General features: G+C 40.5%; 1 protein-coding gene across 1 annotated transcript in view; it reads right to left on the bottom strand.

Moving 5' to 3' along the window:
• Positions 1-18,368, bottom strand: part of LOC127631879 (mediator of RNA polymerase II transcription subunit 13-like) — a 44,982-nt gene that overhangs the window by 7,594 nt on the left and 19,020 nt on the right. Inside the window, exons 7-20 of the mRNA XM_052110270.1 lie at positions 17,922-18,113; positions 17,295-17,454; positions 17,075-17,182; positions 15,772-16,473; positions 12,654-12,870; positions 12,520-12,550; positions 12,014-12,135; positions 11,553-11,637; positions 8,228-8,436; positions 7,921-8,120; positions 4,227-5,128; positions 960-1,127; positions 657-880; positions 367-553 (exon numbers count right to left, since the gene is read on the bottom strand). Of these exons, the coding sequence (XP_051966230.1) occupies positions 367-553; positions 657-880; positions 960-1,127; positions 4,227-5,128; positions 7,921-8,120; positions 8,228-8,436; positions 11,553-11,637; positions 12,014-12,135; positions 12,520-12,550; positions 12,654-12,870; positions 15,772-16,473; positions 17,075-17,182; positions 17,295-17,454; positions 17,922-18,113 (3,507 nt within the window). The remainder of the gene's footprint in view (positions 1-366; positions 554-656; positions 881-959; positions 1,128-4,226; positions 5,129-7,920; positions 8,121-8,227; positions 8,437-11,552; positions 11,638-12,013; positions 12,136-12,519; positions 12,551-12,653; positions 12,871-15,771; positions 16,474-17,074; positions 17,183-17,294; positions 17,455-17,921; positions 18,114-18,368) is intronic.

The following is an 18,368-nucleotide window of genomic DNA, read 5'->3' on the forward strand; positions in this document are numbered from 1 at the left end:
ACCTGACTGTCATGGAGAACATTACTCAAATGTTTATCATCGATATTGAGGATTTTTTATTAAATAAAGATAATTTTATCCACTAGCCAAATCTACCAGCCCTGGTTGTGTAGTTATAAAAAAAAATATATATTTCTACAAAGATTCAAAATTTCAAGATTATTTTCTAATCTTACAGGTGGCTCTGATGGCACCAAATGGAATTGCAATCTGTTATAAAAAATTGGCTTAATAGCAGATGGGGTCATTATTTTTGCAATTCTGTTTGGTACCAGTAATGGCACAGAAAAAATCGTACTTCAACTTAAGCTTCTGCATGACACTAGATAACGAACTCTTTAAATTAGTGTCGTCCTGTAAACATACCCAAGTCATTTTGGCACACTTGAGCATAGAGTCTGAGCTTGCTGAAAGCCTCACTGCTGTTGTTGGTTTTCGGGAGCCAGTCACTGAGAGGCTGATCTGCAAGAGGCTTGAATCCACTATCACTCACAGTCATAATGCCATCAGCGTAAGACTTGGCAATGGGCCTGTGCTGACCGAGTCGACAGGACTACAGAAAAATGACAAAACGCAATCTCTCAATATTTACCATGAACAATTTTTGTTCAAGTGTGTGAATTCAGAGAAACCAGTGCACATCAAAGTGTTCCAACCTCATATACAGCAGTCAAGTCTCTGAAAAAAGTCCTGGCTCCATTAAGCAGGGCTTCGTTGTCGGGACACAACACCATATATCCAATGTCCCGCTGGGAGCTGTACGGGTCCAGCAAAAGCTTCTCCCAGTAAGGCAGAGCGAAAGGAGACAGCACCACAAAGTCATACTCATAGCCCACCAGTAAGGTGGGGATAGGTAGAGGCTCTGGAGATTCATCAGTGCCTAAGAAAATAATTGCATTATTTATATAACTGAACACCAATGTATAATGCAGAGTTTAAAAATTTCCCCTTAAGCATACCGTACGATCCCCTGCCAGCCATCTTGTGGAACTGCTGCCAGGTGAGGGGGCCCTGGACCCCCCATGAGCGAACAGACCTCTTCTTCTGAATGGCATCCTGTAGGACAGGTTGCAGAGACAGCAGCATCCTCAGCACGTCTTGGGAGAACAGCATGCTTATATCGAAAGCTGAAAGGACAACGAGAGTAAAGTTTTAGGAGCATATCAGAGAATTGTCATCCAACAGATCACTGCAAAACACTGTTAAACAAATAACAATGAATAGCTGGTTTGTCTGAAAGACTAGAAACATACTCCAAGCAAGTAAATAAATGTAGACACTAACTTCGTGGCAATTGCAATCACACTGTTCCATTGAAAATACTTAATGTGGACTCTTTTGTAATTGCGAGTGCCACCGTGTTGAGATTATATGACCAGCCAAAAATGCTAATTGTGGAATATGGAATTTCTGGGACAATATTGATAACCGATAATATATAGTTCATTGTGGCTGATACCAATAACCGATATAAAAAAATACAAATAATAATAATTTTCAATCCTTTAACCTGGAACTGCTAGCTAATTAATTCAAAGCTTCTCATTTAAAAGCTTAGAATTGCATCTATTTATGGTTTGGTGCTAATAACATTTCTAATAACCAGAAATGTGCCTATATTACAGATGTATGCTGATTGCAATGACAAATAAATGACAATACACTCGCATAAATTGTATGGTGCCCATTTTTATGAGTGTTTACAGTAATACTGATTAGTTGCTCACAAAGGGAGAATAATGAATATCTAACTAATGTAATAATGTATTCAACTTAAATGAGGCAATAAACAGCATGGAACAAACATTAAACACAATCATTCATTATTTTCCTCATAATTCTACAAACAATACCCCATAATGACAATGTGAAAGAAGTTTGCTTGAAATCTTTGCAAATTTATTAGAAATCAAAAATGAAAAAAATAAAATCACATGTACATAAGTATTCACAGCCTTTGCCATGACACTCAAAATTTAGCTCAGGTGCATCCTGTTTCCAATGGGAAAGGCACACACCTGTCTATATAAGGTCCCACAGTTAAAGGTGCATGTCAGAGCACAAACGAAGTCCAAGGAATTGTCTGTAGACCTCCGAAGCAGGATTGTATCGAGGCACAGATCTGGAGATGGGTACAGAAAAATTTCTGCATAATTGAAAGTCCCTATGAGCACAGTGGCCTCCTTCATCCGTAAATGGAAGTTTGTAACCACCAGGACTCTTCCTAGAGCTGGCCGCCCGGCCAAACTGAGCGATCGGGGGAGAAGGGCCTTAGTCAGGGAGGTGACCAAGAACCCGATGGTCACTCTGACAGAGCTCCAGCATTTCTCTGTAGATAGAGGAGAACCTTCCAAAAGAACAACCATCTCTGCAGCACTCCACCAATCAGGCCTGTATGGTAGAGGGGCCAGACGGAAGCCACTCCACAGTAAAAGGCACATGACAGCCCGTCTGGAGTTTGCCAAAAGGCACCTGAAGGACTCTGAGACCATGAGATACAAAAGAATGAACACTTTGGCCTGAATGGCAAGCATCATGTCTGGAGGAATCCAGGCACCGCTCATCACCTGGCCAAAACCATCCCTACAGTGAAACATGGTGGTGGCAGCATCATGCTGTGGGGATGTTTTTCAGCAGCAGGAACTGGGAGACTAGTCAGGATCGAGGGAAAGATGAATGCAGCAATATACAGAGACATCCTTGATGAAAACCTGCTCCAGAGTGCTCTGGACCTCAGACTAGGGCAAAGGTTCATCTTCCAACAGGACAACGACCCTAAGCACACAGCCAAGATAAAGGACAACTCTGTGAATGTCCTTGAGTGGCCCAGCCAGAGCCCAGACTTGAACCCGATTGAACATCTCAATTGATTAAAAATGTATTAAGATCTGAAAATGGCTGTGCACCGACACTCCCCATCCAACCTGATGGGAGCTTGAGAGGTCCTGCAAAGAAGAATGCGAGAAAATTCCCAAAAATAGGTGTGCCAAACTTGTAGAATCATACTCAAAAAGACTTGAGGCTGTAATTGGTGCCAAAGGTGCTTCAAGAAAGTATTGAGCAAAATCTGTGAATACTTATGTACATGTGACTTATTTTTTAATTTTTAATAAATTTGCAAAGATTTAAAACAAACTTCTTTCACGTTGTCATTATGGCGTATCGTTTGTAGAATTCTGAGGAAAATAATGAATTTAATAAATTTTGGAATAAGGCTGTAACAAAACAAAATGTGGAAAAAGTGAAGCAGTGTGAATACTTTCCGGATGCACTGTATGTGTGGCATTGTGCTTATGCGCATTTAATTGACAGATGATTAATACAGCTCCCATCTGTGACAGTTCCACTGTATAACTTATTAAATGTGAACACAACAATCATAATGGGAATAGGTAAAAACATCATTCTGATCAAATTACAAGAAAACTTTGAGTCACTTTGTGAGAATTATTTCAAGATAAATTAACTGTGTTAGTTTTGAATTTGGACTTGTTTTAAACACAATGCTGTTCTGTAAGTAATGATGTGCGATTTCTCAAATTCTGTTTGTTTCATGAATGAAAATGATTGTCCCCATGTAACATACATGTTTCTGTTTATTGCCTCATGAAACAAACAGAATATGGGAAATGGCATGTCATTACTTACAGCAGATGACTAAATCCAGCCCCAAAACAACATAAGGTGCAGAGAAGTTGAAATAATCCTCAGAGCGATATGAGCTTGACTCTCACCTGCACTCAATGTCTGACACGTTGTGTGTACAAACATGCACTGTCACTTGCGGCTGCCCAAGTCTCTGCCTGAAGGAAAGAAGCTGCAGGCAGTCAGAGATTATCAGCCGCAAGCAAATAAACCATTACAAATTATTGCCGGTAATTCCATTAATCGCCGCAATGATAATATTTAGATTTTTCTGGTTATCGGACAATCATATATCGGCCGACGATATAGCGCGCATCCCTAGTTATTATTCAGGAGACCAGTTATAAATGTGTGGCAAGAGTTAAACTGAATGCTGCCAACTGCAACTGCTTTGTTCTCTTTTAGTACAATCAACAGCAGGCGCTTGCGTCGACAATGCACACATACGAGGACTGCCCGTGTGTCGAGAATATCTGTGCTGCACATGGACTGTGCTGATGACGAAATTTCCGTCACGCATACTGTGTGTCGAGCAATCAGCAACGCGGACAACTGAAGTATACTGTGGCCTTTAGCCTCACCATTTCGCTTGGCCCAGTGATGTAATGAGGAGCTCTTGACAAGTGTCTCATCAACCTTTCCTCCAGACATGTTATCCATGAACTGTCTGCCATGCTCCAGAGCCAAGTAGCAGTCACTGAAATAGTCCCTCTCCTCCAGGCGCATGGGGAGTTTATGACTGATGCCCAGATGCTCTGGCCAGATGATGGGGGAGAAAGGGTTAGTGCACAGTTCCTGCAACAGAAGGACAAGATCATCTGGGACCTGCTCTTTAAGGTCCACCCCTCTCTGCAGCGAGGTTGCACGCACAGCCTCAAAGTGCTTTTCCGCTTCCCGTGCGGCATCCGAGCCCTGGCCCACGATTTCTAACTCATCTTCCAGGAAGAGGCCAGCGCCGTTTCCATAGCGGCGGTTCATGACTGCGCTAAAACCGCAGGAGCAAGGGTCCATGTTGAAGTACTGTGAGTCCATGTTGGGGTCGGTGATGTAGACGCCCACATCGGCCCCTTTGATGTTCATATTGCAGACGCAGATACAACAGCTGTCAAAGTTACAGTCCTTGAAGAGATTCATAACTGACTCTGAGAGGATGAGCGTGACGTACAGGCTGTGTGCCTCGGGGATGGAGGGCACGGTGGCCGGTTCCACTGAATTTAGGGGTCGACAGGTGGAGGGCGTGGAGGCAGGAGAATAGAGGTCGGAGTTCTCGTATTTTAGCGAGCCTTGGACGCTGGCGGGGCCTCTGGGAGTTCGTGGGGTCCGGGGAGTTCGTGGGGTTGGCGCTGAGAATCGAGGGGTAGCGGGGGAGGGTAGTATACCAGCGCCGCTGTTACTGGGTGGGGCGCTGTTGGACATGAAGGTGTGTGTCTGCGGGGTGCAGCTCTGGTCCTGTTCAACTGTACTTCCTACACTAGGGATGTTACTGTGAAAGAAGAGAAGAAACGGTCACATATAGTGGCTAAAATACCAAACCAAGTTGCATTCATTTTAAGAAAAATTAGCTCTAGTACACCTTTCAAGAAAAGCTTTTCATAAAAAGAAGTCTTCTAGGTTTTAAATTATTAAACAATAGATGTACTGTTCAAAAGACAGCCAAAAATTATTTGGACACTTTTTGGTTTTCAAACTTAGTGGAATATGTGTTCATGTAATGAATTATATGTGTAGTTACTCTGCAGCAATGCCTGTGTGAACTTGAGGGGAACTGACTTCATACATCCATACATTCTTGGAACCAGCTGGTTAAATGTAATTGAAAGAAATGGCTGAGAAAAGTTAATACATTTTTTTTTTTAAAAGTCTAAATAGATTTTTTGTTTCTTACGCAATTATAATGTTTAATTTATAAGTGTAGCTTAAAGGGTTAGTTAACCCAAAAATGAAAATTATCTCATGATTTACTCATCTTTAAGCCATCCCAGGTGTGTATAACTTTCCTACTTCAGCAGAACTGAAGTGAAGATTTTATAAAGCAGATTTCAGCTCAGTTTGTCCATACAATTCATGCCATCAGGCTGCTGGATGTTTGATGGTCCAAAAGGCATATGTAGGCATCATAAAAGTAATCCACATGACTCCACTCAATCAATGAATGTCTTCTGAAGCAAATCGATAGGTTTGTGTAAAAAATAAAATCGATAATTAAAACTGCCAGTTGACGAATCAGTGACGTAAGCGCAATGGCACATTCAATCGAGAAGTTGGAAGGGTGTGCTTTGTACGCAACAGAGGAACGAATGTCACATGAGAGCTAGTTCATTTCAAACAGTAATACAGCGCTGAGAGGAATCAATTTGAAGTTAAAAACATTTTAATTATCGATTTGTTTCTTAAACCATCCTATCTGTTTGCTACAGAAGACACTAATCCACACAACTCCAGTCGACCGGTTACTTTTATGCTGGCTAAATAAGCCTTTTGTACCATCAAACAGCCAGCAGACTGATGGCACCCATTGTATGGACAAACAACACTGAAATCTGCTTATGAAATCTTCACTTTGGTTCTGCTGAAGAAGTCACACACATCTGGGATGGCTTAAAGACGAGTAAATCATGAGAAAATATACATTTTTGGGTTAATTAACCCTTTTAGTGTCCAAATACTACAAGCCAAACTCTTAAACAACTGACAAAAAAAACATTGCTGCATTAAAACAGGTAAAAATCCTGATAGTTGAGTATGCCTGGCATCAATGCTGTGGACACATTCCTCAATTAGGGCTGCACTATCATTAATATTGAATGGCTATTTTAGGCTGACAGCTGCTTGGACCACAAACAGCAGAGAAGAATGTGTTCTGTGCTTGTTAAAAACCTGACCCACTTACTTCAACCACCACCTGCAACATATGTAAGACTCCCCTCCTAAATGTGGTTAATAAATCTTTTAAAAAGCCTTTTAAGCCTCCATATATATGCCAGCCAGCCAATGAAAGCTAAAATTAATCAATGCCTGTGTCAACCTATGACTAGTGGTTGATTTTTCAATGGCCGATACGGATCCGATAACTAGAGATCAGTGGGTCAGAGGTCAATATAATGCTGATATTTCACAGTTTCATGAAGAAAATAAAACACAGCCAAAGTGTAAACGACCACTTAATTTATACCCGATTTACTCAAAACTCACTAAATAAATTTAAAAGAAAATGTGCTATATTTACTGACAAGACTGTCTGAGTACCAGTTTTTCTCTATCGATCCGATTCCTACCAATCCGATTCCGATACCTAAAATCTCAGTATCGGCTAATATCAAACTGACACCAGTGTAGTTTTTTCTTTATCAATATAAAATACCTTAACCTCATTGTGTGGAACTGACTGGGGGTACTCTTTTTATATGAAAAGAAGCAAACCTCAAACTACATGTTATATCAATATAAATGTGTAGCCTTTTAAGAAAAACACTTGAATTAATTGTTAACTAGTCTTCTGGATATACAGAAACAAAATGAACAGTAATTTATATGGCAGTCTCCAGCAGAATATATGCCAGCTCTCTTTGCAATTTCTTTTTTAATCAACTTGTCTCTGGACTTGATTTAGATCTATTTTTGTTCATTTATTTGTAATAAGATAAAGTCCACTTTTCATTCACAGAAATATTTTTTAAAACCCATATAACTCAAGTGTGGTTATAATTTGTAAACATAATAATAACTTCAAGAAATGTATTACACAATAGTAATATATACATATTCAGTCAAACCTTCTTAACTTTTAAACACTCTGGCTTTTATTTTGACAGTAGGAACACTCCAGAAATTCCTAAGAGTGTGTGTGTGTGTGTGTGTGTGTGTGTGTGTAGTCTAACTCACAGTATTTTAATATGCTTTTAATACTATTGAGCATCTACATCCGAGATGCTCGCTGCTCTGAGAGCTGAAAACAGCAGCGCATGCTGAGTGTCAACAGAGCAGCATGCATTTCACTGAAAAGCGCTGCTCATTCAGACAAAATATTTACTTATCAAATGCAACCATTTGCGATTCACAGAGCTATTGTTTGTCTTCAAGACACTTTGAATAAAAGTCATATGGACTACTTTAATGATGCTTTTATGGATCTTTAATATCTTTTTTGGAGCTTCACAGTAATGACTATAACACACAGTATAAGATTTGGATCGGGCTCATCGGACCGATATGAAAAATCTGTTCGTAAGGAAGACAAATCCCCTGCTCCAAAGCATTAATTCTGGGCTGGAGTACCTGTCCTTGGTGAGGAAGTTCATTCCCACTATTGGCTGCATCATCTCCAGTTTGCCGACTGCCCAGCTGGGCCGGTACACACATTCCTCTGGCAGCTTGACGGGAAGCAGACACTGGCTGGGCAGCATCTTCAGAGGGGCGTACAGGGAGCAGCCGATCAGCGCTTGGCAAGACTCTGACTTAAACACGTAGGAAAAGTCCTGCAAATATGATAAATAAAGATTGATAAATGAGAAGAGTAACCAAATATAAATTTTCACAGCAAAATTATGTGAGTAACTGCTAGGAATTCACAGCATAGTTCTACCTTAATCTCTGCGGGTTTGGGGCTGCAGAAACCCTCCTCTACCTCCATCTTGAAGTTACCACTGATGGCAGTACCATCCAGAAAAGACAGTCCGGCCACTGACTCCATGTTCCCATATTCTTTACTGCCCATGTTCATAGGGGAGTAGCCCATGATGTGTGGCTCCAGAGATGGAGGGGTTGGGAACATCTGGTGCAGGTCTGCAGAGCCTAGATCAACAAACAAGCACAATGAAGGAACAGGCTTCTGGCACTATATAGAAAAAATAGGTAACAGATGCTCCCTTTTGCCATTGACAGTCTCAGTCCATGATAACTTGTGCAACATTAACTGCTCGTGTTAAAAGCCATGCAGCTCTTGGATTCATATACAATATACAGCCGTGGCCAAAAGTATTGGCAGTGACATAAATTTTGTGTTTTGCAAAGTTTGCTGCTTCAGTATTTGTAGATTATTTTTTCACATGTTTCTATTGTATACTGGAAAACAATGATAAGCATTTAATACGTTTTAAAGGCTTTTATTGGCAAAAACACTCAATATGTGCAAAGAGCCAATATTTACAGTTTTGACCCTTGTTCTTCATAACATCTGCAATTCACTTTGGCACGCTGGATATCAGCTTCTGGGCCAAATCCTGACTGATGGCAATCCATTATTGCCTTATTAGTGCTCTGAGTTAATCACAATTTGTGGGCTTCTGCTCGTCCACTTGCCTTTTGAGGATTGACCACAGGTTCTCTATGGGATTAAGATCAGAGGAGTTGCCTGGCCACAGATCCAATATTTCAATGTAATGATCTCCGAGCCACTTCATTAATACTCTCGTCTTGTGACATGGTGCTCCATCATGCTGGAAAATGCACGGATAATCACCAAATTGATCCTGGATCGTTGGGATAAGTTGCTCTTGCAGGACGTTTTGATACAATTCTTTATTCGTGGCAGTGTTTTTGGCCAGAATTGTGAGAGTGCCCACTCCCTTGGATGAAAAGCAACCCCACACATGGATGGTCTCAGGATGCTTTACTGTTGGCATGACACAGGACTCATGGTAGCATTCACCTTTTCTTCTCCAGACTATCGATTTTCCAGATGTCCCAAACAGTTGGAAGGGGGCTTCATCAGAATAAATATCTTTGCACCAGTCTTCTGCTGTCAAATCCTTGTACTTCCTTCAGAATTTCTGTCTGTCCTTGATGTTTTTCTTGGAGAGAAGTGGCTTCTTTGCTGCCCTTCTTGACACCAGGCCATTGTCCAAAAGTCTTTGCCTCACTGTGCATGCAGATGCACTCACACTAACCTGATGCCAATATTGAGCAAGCTCTGCACTGGTGGTGACACGATTTAGTAGCTTACTCCTCAGGAGAAAACTGTCCTGGTGCCTGCAGGACATTCTGGAATGTCCTGAAGCATTCTTCACTGCAGTTGAACCTCTCTCCTTGGAAGTTCCTGATGATCCAGTAAATGGCTCTTTCAGGTGCAATATTCTTTGCAGCAATTTCCTTGCATGTGAGGTCATTTTGATGCAAAGGAATGATGGCTGCACGTCTTTCTATAGAGGTAACCATTGCTAACAAGAACACAATGATTGGAAGCACTTCTTCCCTCATTTTATAGCAATCAGTCTGCTCTTATAATCCAATCAGAATGATAGAGTGATTTCATCTGACTAGTACTCGTTCACACTTTCCCAGGTGCTGCAGATATGATTAGTGAAATGATGTTAGCTCGTCATTTTGTGCCGGGGCAAAAAAACTGTGAAATTAGTTTTTTTGTGATAAAGTTGCCGATGAAGCTTTTTGCAATTATTTAAAATTGCATCTGATCACTCTGCACAATAATCTAGAAACAATGAGAATCAACACCCCAACAACTGAAGCAGAAAACCTTATGCACAAAATGTATGGTCACTGTCAATTACTTTTGGCCACGGTTGTATTAGTTATGCCATAAGCACAAGCCTGTGCACTAAATGAATTTAAAATATAAAATGAAAAGCAAAATGAATTTACATTTACATATTCTAAAGCAACATGCTTACAGTTAATATCTTTACTTAAGCCGGCACCACAATAGCTGATTTTGCCAGTGATTTTCAGGAGTGAGCTTTAACATAATCAGCAGCCAGGCAGAGGGAGACAAAGCACGCACTAGCATCTATCAGCAAGAGGTTGTTAATCTCTTGACCATCGGGACTCATTGCGGAGATAGTGGCTTGAAAAAAAAAGAAAAAACAAAACAAAAACAAAAAAACATTGTCACCAAGGTGCTAATCTGAACATTTTAACTGCACTCAGCTGCATATCATCGCAAAACCTGATTGTAAACCATAGTGATTTTGTCACCAAGTGTTTTTCCACACTAAAATGACTAATGACATCAGAAAGTGGAGCCACAACAGTCTGTTATTATTGAACCTAATTTCTTTACTCACTAAAAGCTTCATATGGACATACGCATTCTACTGCAAGCCTCGATGGGATAAATACACAATCACGCATTTTGATAAGGTAAAGTTACATGAATCACTTAAGGCGTTTTCACACCTGGTTCTTTGCAGCATTTGTTTTGGAACCTGGTGGATTTTCTCAATTAGTTTGGTTTGTGTAGGCATATCTGAACACGGCAATCGCATTTGGATCCGCACCAAAACAATCGGTCCGAGACCACCTGGACGGAGAAGAAATCTATAGGTCAGCTTGTCACTGTAATTCATCATCAAAACACGGATGCAAGATGGAGAGAGATCTGTGACTGAGGTATTTTTCAATGCAGAAATATTGTAAAAGCAACTAATGTCGGATAAAAATGACCACAACAGAACTTTTGCAGTTTTGGTCTGTTTTAAAATATAATCTTGTGAAAGCAAACTGAACCATGAAGAAAATGCAACATACTAACTATTTTAGCCCATTTCAGAACAAATCAAGCAAGCATCAAGTCGGAAAACAACCTAAATCACTCTATTACAATTGTTTATACTAACACAAATACTCCTGTTTTTATTTCGGCGAGCTCGACGTGATATGGACTCAGAGAACTGCGGAGATTTGGTATGTTTGTCACCCCTCCACCATTTTGTATTGGCAAGTGTGTCGTAACTCTGACTGAAGAGAGCAAGATATCAGCAAAACAGTCCACATGTGACACCCTCTGCAAAAATCTAGTTGTTTGGAGTCTGCTAGTGTGGTGCTGGCTTTAGCTAAAATAAATGAGTAATAATGGGTATAAGCAGAGTTCATGCAAAAAACTATGCACAAAAAAAAAAAAAAAAAAAGACGTTAAGCAACTATTAGCAGGGCTCAGGATGCGGGGCACATACAAGGCAGGGGGTCTGGCACTGCAGGTTTCGTTTCTTTCCCACCAAATTTCCTCTCTGTTCCTCCGGCAGCTCTCCTGGACCCAGGCTGTTTGGAGTACAAAAAAAAGACAAACAAGGCTGCTCACTTTAATTGCTCTACTATTTCCCTAGTTCAGCAAATAAAGAACTTTATGACCACCTAAGAGATTTTCTAATGAGGCAGGAGACCGAAGATCCAACAAACAATTGGAGAGTTCTTTAATAAGGCACAGATATGTATATGATCATATACTCATATCATAGTTGCTTTAAAGAACGGTTATATGCCTAGTGCAGCATACTAAACGTATTTAGGAAAAAAAAAAAAAAAAGACACCTATGATTCAGAAGATGATACTGAAGTTTAGTAAGTGCTCAGTGCACAGAGAGTCCTATCTATCGGCCATATCTGATCACTATATCTACCCATCACTAGTACTAACCGTGAGCTCATCCTCGTCAGAGTTGAAGAGGTTGTCCAGGTCATTAATGGACACAGCAAGGTCTGTTTCATGGATCAAGCTAGTGGTGAGAAGTGGTTTACTGCCAGCCGAACCCTGACCTTCTGCAAGCAAACAGACAAAGGCAATTTATAAGGTCTCCAAAAACATTTCATCATGTATTGCATAAATATCACACATTGGTAACACTTTAAATTTCTATTTCTAACCATTAGTTCATGCTTTAGGTGTCATTAACAATAATAAAAAATAAATTCTTCTTAATTTTATTAATCATGGTTAATATTTATTTATAAATATACTACTGTTAGTTCATAAAGCATTAACGAAGTATGGAACTTTTAAATGTAACAAAATGCATTAGCAGTATAAGAAATTAGCATGCATGATTTCATTGTTAACAAATATAACCATAATGTAACATGATAAACATTGAACATATACTGTATTTTATCTTAATAGCATGCAACCGAGGAAATAATACTTACCATCAGAAGACGATAAACTGCCATCATCCCTCTAAACGTAAACAAATAAATAAATTATAACAATTGTCTTTGGAAAAAACAAACACACTGCAGGAACAGTTTTTGTTCTAAGAGCATCACTGGCAATGCCTGACCTTATTTCTCTTCCCCGTCTCCCTCTCGTTTCCAGGCCTTTTCTCTTTATCAGTGAAGGTGAACTCCTCATCTCCTTCCACAAAAGCATAAGGATCAGATTCTTGCTCCTGGTCTCCATCACACACAGCTGCAGAGAGATACTGATTCTTCTTCTGCTCGTACATCTTCACCCGTTCCTCTGATACCTTCAGAGGTCTTTTAGAAGAGGACATTCTCCTGAAAACCAAATCACCCACATCGTGTTACACCTCTCGTTATGGAATGAGCAAGTCTTCCTTGTAAATAACATACCTGTAATTTTATGACAAATTAAAAAGGAATGTTTGTTCCTTTATCAGGTTCGTATCTGCATTATTTCCAAGGAAGATGAAGAAATAACTCAAAAGGTAAAGTGTGTAATTTATGCACCATAAGCATTACTTAAAAATTATAAAAATAACAACATTTTCATATTGGTCATATTTGGAAATTGGCCAAATATTTATAATATAGGTTATAACCCTAAGATGACTCTGCCAGCCACGGGCACTAAATCAAAGCATCAGGTGTGAAATCTTTTTTAATGAAAAAAACCTGAAGAGCAGTTAACACTCACAAAAGTCATAACTACAGACTCCTCCTTTTTTAATCAGTCCAAGCAAAACATCACTAGGTCAGAGCATACTGCAATACAGGAAAAACAACAGGGTCCAATTTAGCCCCTCTGCCAGCCGCCTTCCACTAGTGGGAAACATGTTTTAACCTATTACCAGTGTGGAAATCAAGCAGCTTTTCAAAAAAGTGCCTGATGTGATCGATAACCGGAGAAGCAAAATGAGTTGCAAAGGGGCCAAATAAACATTCTCTGTAAAAGCGTAACCTCCCTTTTACATTTACAGCTTGTAGTCAAGATGTTAAAAGACTGACCTATTTCTCAGGCAAGTTTAAAAGCCTCCTTTTTCAAAAAGGCAAGGCCATGTTTTGAGAAGTGATTCAACTGCTTTTCTTAAGAAGCCATTCTGTCTGCCAAGACTGTTAGAATTCAGTTCCACTACCAGGCCAACAAAAACAACATTTACTTTTCATTTCACAAAGTAAAAAATGCTCTTAGTATTTTGTTTAAGTACAACGTAATTTACTACACTGTCACATGGTCTGTTCCAAAACCTAGTGAGATGTCTCCTACCTACATAGGCAGCTGCCTTCTAAGGCAGTATCCTAACTGAAATGGAGCTTGAATGGAAGGGAGTGATTTGGAATGCTCAACATAGTCAGCAACTCGGCACACCATTTAAATTGGGCTCTTCGTTTTCAGCGCACAGAAAATTCTACTCATATTTGATTTCAATAAAGGTGACATGAAAGGAATAATACAATACTCAAAGAGCTTAAGTATACAGGTGAAACTCGAAAAATTAGAATATCGTGCAAAAGTTCATTAATTTCAGTAATTCAACTTAAAAGGTGAAACTAATATATTATATAGACTCATTACAAGCTAAATAAGATATTTCAAGCCTTTATTTGATATAATTTTGATGATTATGGCTTACAGCTTATGAAAACCCCAAATTCAGAATCTCAGAAACTTAGAATATTACATGAAATCAATAAAAAAAAAAGGATTTTAAATACAGAAATGTCGGCCCTCTGAAAAGTATAATCATGCATATGTACTCAGTACTTGGTTTGGGCCCCTTTTGCATTAATTACTGCCTCAATGCGGCGTGGCATGGATGCTATCAGCCTGTGGCACTGCTGAGGTGTTATGGAAGACCAAGATGCTTCAATAGCGGCCTTCAGCTCTTCTGCATTGTTTGGTCTCATGTCTCTCATCTTTCTCTTGGCAATGCCCCATAGATTCTCTATGGGGTTCAGGTCAGGCGAGTTTGCTGGCCAATCAAGCACAGTAATACCATGGTCATTGAACCAGGTTTTGGTACTTTTGGCAGTGTGGGCAGGTGCCAAGTCCTGCTGGAAAATGAAGTCAGCATCTCCATAAAGCTTGTCTGCTGAAGGAAGCATGAAGTGCTCTAAAATGTCCCGATAGACGGCTGCGTTGACTCTGGACTTAATAAAGCACAGTGGACCAACACCAGCCGATGACATGGCTCCCCAAACCAACATAGACTGTGGAAACTTCACACTGGACTTCAAGCATCTTGGATTGTGTGCCACTCCATTCTTCCTCCAGACTCTGGGACCTCGGTTTCCAAATGAGATGCAAAATTTGCTCTCATCAGAAAAGAGGACTTTGGACCACTGAGCAACAGACCAGTTCTTTTTTTCTTTAGCCCAGGTAAGACGCTTCTGACGTTGTTTGTTGTTCAGGAGCGGTTTGACAAGAGGAATACGACATTTTAAGCCCATGTCCAGGACCCGTCTGTGTGTGGTGGCTCTTGATGCAGTAACTCCAGCCTCAGTCCACTCCTTGTGAAGCTCCCCCACACATTTGAATGGCCTTTTCCTGACAATCCTCTCCAGGCTAAGGTCATCCCTGCTGCTTGTGCACCTTTTTCTTCCACACTTTTCCCTTCCACTTAACTTTCTATTAATGTGCTTTGAAACAGCACTTTGAGAACATCCAACTTCTTTTGCAATTACCTTTTGAGGCTTTCCCTCCTTGTGGAGGGTGTCGATGATGGTTTTCTGCACAACTGTCAGGTCAGCAGTCTTCCCCATGATTGTGAATTCAACTCAACCAGACTGAGAGACCATTTAAAGGTTCAGGAACCCTTTGCAGGTGTTTAGCTGATTAGAGTGTGACACTTTGAGCCTACAATACTAAACCTTTTCACAATATTCAAATTTTCTGAGATTCTGAATTTGGGGTTTTCATAAGCTCATAAGCCATAATCATCAAAATTATATCAAATAAAGGCTTGAAATATCTTACTGTGCTTGTAATGAGTCTATATAATATATTAGTTTCACCTTTTAAGTTGAATTACTGAAATTAACGAACTTTTGCACGATATTCTAATTTTTCGAGTTTCACCTGTACATAGCACTCACATTTTGGGTAAAACAGTTTTTATTTTTTACTATATTTATCAATACCTTAAATCCTTTTAGGCCTTAAAATGCTCCCTACAAGTTTTTGGGACCAGCCTAAGTGCACAATGCTGGAATACTCACTCTGTAATTGACACAATACAGTCCTGGCCTCCACTCCTGTTACCATCTTCAAACTGCATGACCACAGGAAGTTGAGGCGTGTGAAAATCTGTGTTCCTCCCAACAGGCACCCTAAAGTACTTCCAGGGGTTGTGTGTTGTGTCCTCATTGGGGCTGATGGCAGAGCCAATGTATACAGTGGGCTCCAGGGACTCTGGAAATGGGGGTGGATAGAGTAAGGGCAGTGGATCTAATTGAGAATCATCACTGGGTTTCTGGGGTACCAGGCAGGGCTCTGTGGAACGAGGGTAGAAGTGTTGGTTAAGGGGAGAAGAGGAATTTTTCAGGCCGTCGGCCACCTCATCTCCATGATTGCAAGGGTGCGGACTGAGCGGCGGGGGCTGAGGGGAACCGGACATCTCGTCGTCCGTGCCGTGCAGAATCGGAGTCTTGCTGGCGGTGATGTCGGCATGGTGGAGACTGGGGTAACAGCTGTCCTCATGACTTTGAAGGCAAAGCCTGTGAACACCATCTCCCTGCTCCAGGGTCGGCTCCTCACACAGAGAGCTGCGGTGATGAAAGGGCATCTGAGGCCTCTTCTGCTGCTTATCCCCCTTCTCCAGCTTCTCTGCCATCTTGTGTTTGGTGGAGGGCTGAGAAGGTTGGCCAGCAGATGGAGGGTGCCCTGGGGTGCTACATGCCCGCTGTTTCTGGTTTTTAAGCCTGGAGCAAAAAGCAAAGCTTCAGATTTAATCAGTTGGCTTTAATTTAATATACCCTAAAATGAAAATTCTGTCATTATATATTCACTTTAATATAGAAAGACTTCTTCCATAGAACATACGTAGAAAAAGGTATATACATTTAAGTTGTCATTCACTCTGAAAACAAATCATTGGTCAACTCCCGTTGGCAGTGCTCAAATCAAATATGGCAACTTTGTCGCAGGTCGGACATCATGATGATTGGCCATGAGGCAATCAAGATATAGTGAGGTTTGATGTTACTGACGTCAGAGCTGCACCCTAGTCGCCATATTTGAACTGGTGTATTCAATGATTTGGTTTAAAAGTGAATAAGGACTTAAATTTTGGTCTGTCATACAAATCGATCATGCAAATGTTCTATCAACTACTTATCCAGTGGGTTTTATGGCATCCTTTTTGAAACATGACAGCCATGAGCCACCATTTACTTTAATTATATATTTAATTATGAGGCATTACATTTCTCCTGTTATGTTCCATGGAAGAGTGATATCAATCATTACACAGGTGAGTATCATTTTTTAAAACCGCATTGCTTTTGAGAGCTTGTTGCACACCTTGAGCAACTGCACTGTGTCCTTTGAGTTGGCTCAACAAACTCCCATGTAGAAGCGTTGTCGGTTTCCTCTTCACTTACTCCATTGGACATGTTTGAGAACTTTCTCCTGTAAAAATAAACCAACATAAATACCTGAAGTTGCTCAATAAATTTCTCACTGATGGGCAATTTGTTTTGGCTGATTGGTCAAGCTGAAAAGCAGCAGTTTTTATACATACTTGTTCTGGGCTCGGTTAATATTGCACTCCTGCCAGACTCTCTCCACTGTCTGGCTGGCGAGCTGGCGGGGAATCTTGCCACCGTGATGACTGCTGCTGTCCATGCTAAAGCCTCCTGACATCGCTGAAAGTTTCAACCACTTCTGGGTAGGCTGAGAGACTGCAGCAGTGAAAAAACACCATCATAATTTTACAAGACTGACTGTGCCAATGACTTTAGACTGGCATACAATAGCAATTCTAAAATGGTTTGACTATACAACAGTGTGAGACATCAAAAAGAAAAAGGAATTTTAATAGCTACTTAAAAGACAACATTAAACATGAAAGGCACTGTGGGTGGTAAAAAAATAATTTTAGGCAATAATATCACAGCTTAACATGTTTCTATCCAATCAAATCCCATTGGACAACATCAAGTCACGCCAACTTAACTTTCCTATTGAATATTCTGTTTTATGTCACACTGCCAAAGTTAAATGTTTTGCAAATGCTGATGACTTTACTGAAGTCTGATCTCTACAACACAAAATTGGCAGGCACTTAGTGTATCCATTAAAATTACCAATGACTTAGTTTTTAGAATATTTCCTGGAGCACTCATAAAGGAAAAGGTTGTGCTGGTACCTGCTTGGGCTTCCTCAGGTGATGTGGGAGGAGTCAGGGTGACTGAAGAGATGGCAGTATCTCCATGAGCCATGTGACTGTGCTGACCTCCCGAGTAAGAACCAGAGGTAGAGGAGCTCACTGTAGCCACAACCGGGATGTCCGACTGGGCCACCAGCACCAGGCTGGCTGGATACACCATCCTAACTCCAGCTGCAAAACCACAGGCATTACATCCCAATTACTATTGATACTAATTGCGAAAAAAATACAGATAGCATGAAGTGAGTTTTCCCAATAATACAAAATCTGTTATCATTTCTCACCCTCAAGTTGTTCCACACCCATATATCTTTCTTTATTCCATGGAACACAAAAGGAGATGTTAGACAGAATGACAGCCTCAGTCAAAAAGGTGTGATTCTGCATAAAATCTCCTTTTGTGTTCCACTGAAGGAAGTAAATGGT

The sequence above is a fragment of the Xyrauchen texanus genome, chromosome 38 (assembly GCF_025860055.1).
Source record: "Xyrauchen texanus isolate HMW12.3.18 chromosome 38, RBS_HiC_50CHRs, whole genome shotgun sequence".
Classification (NCBI taxonomy): domain Eukaryota; kingdom Metazoa; phylum Chordata; class Actinopteri; order Cypriniformes; family Catostomidae; genus Xyrauchen; species Xyrauchen texanus.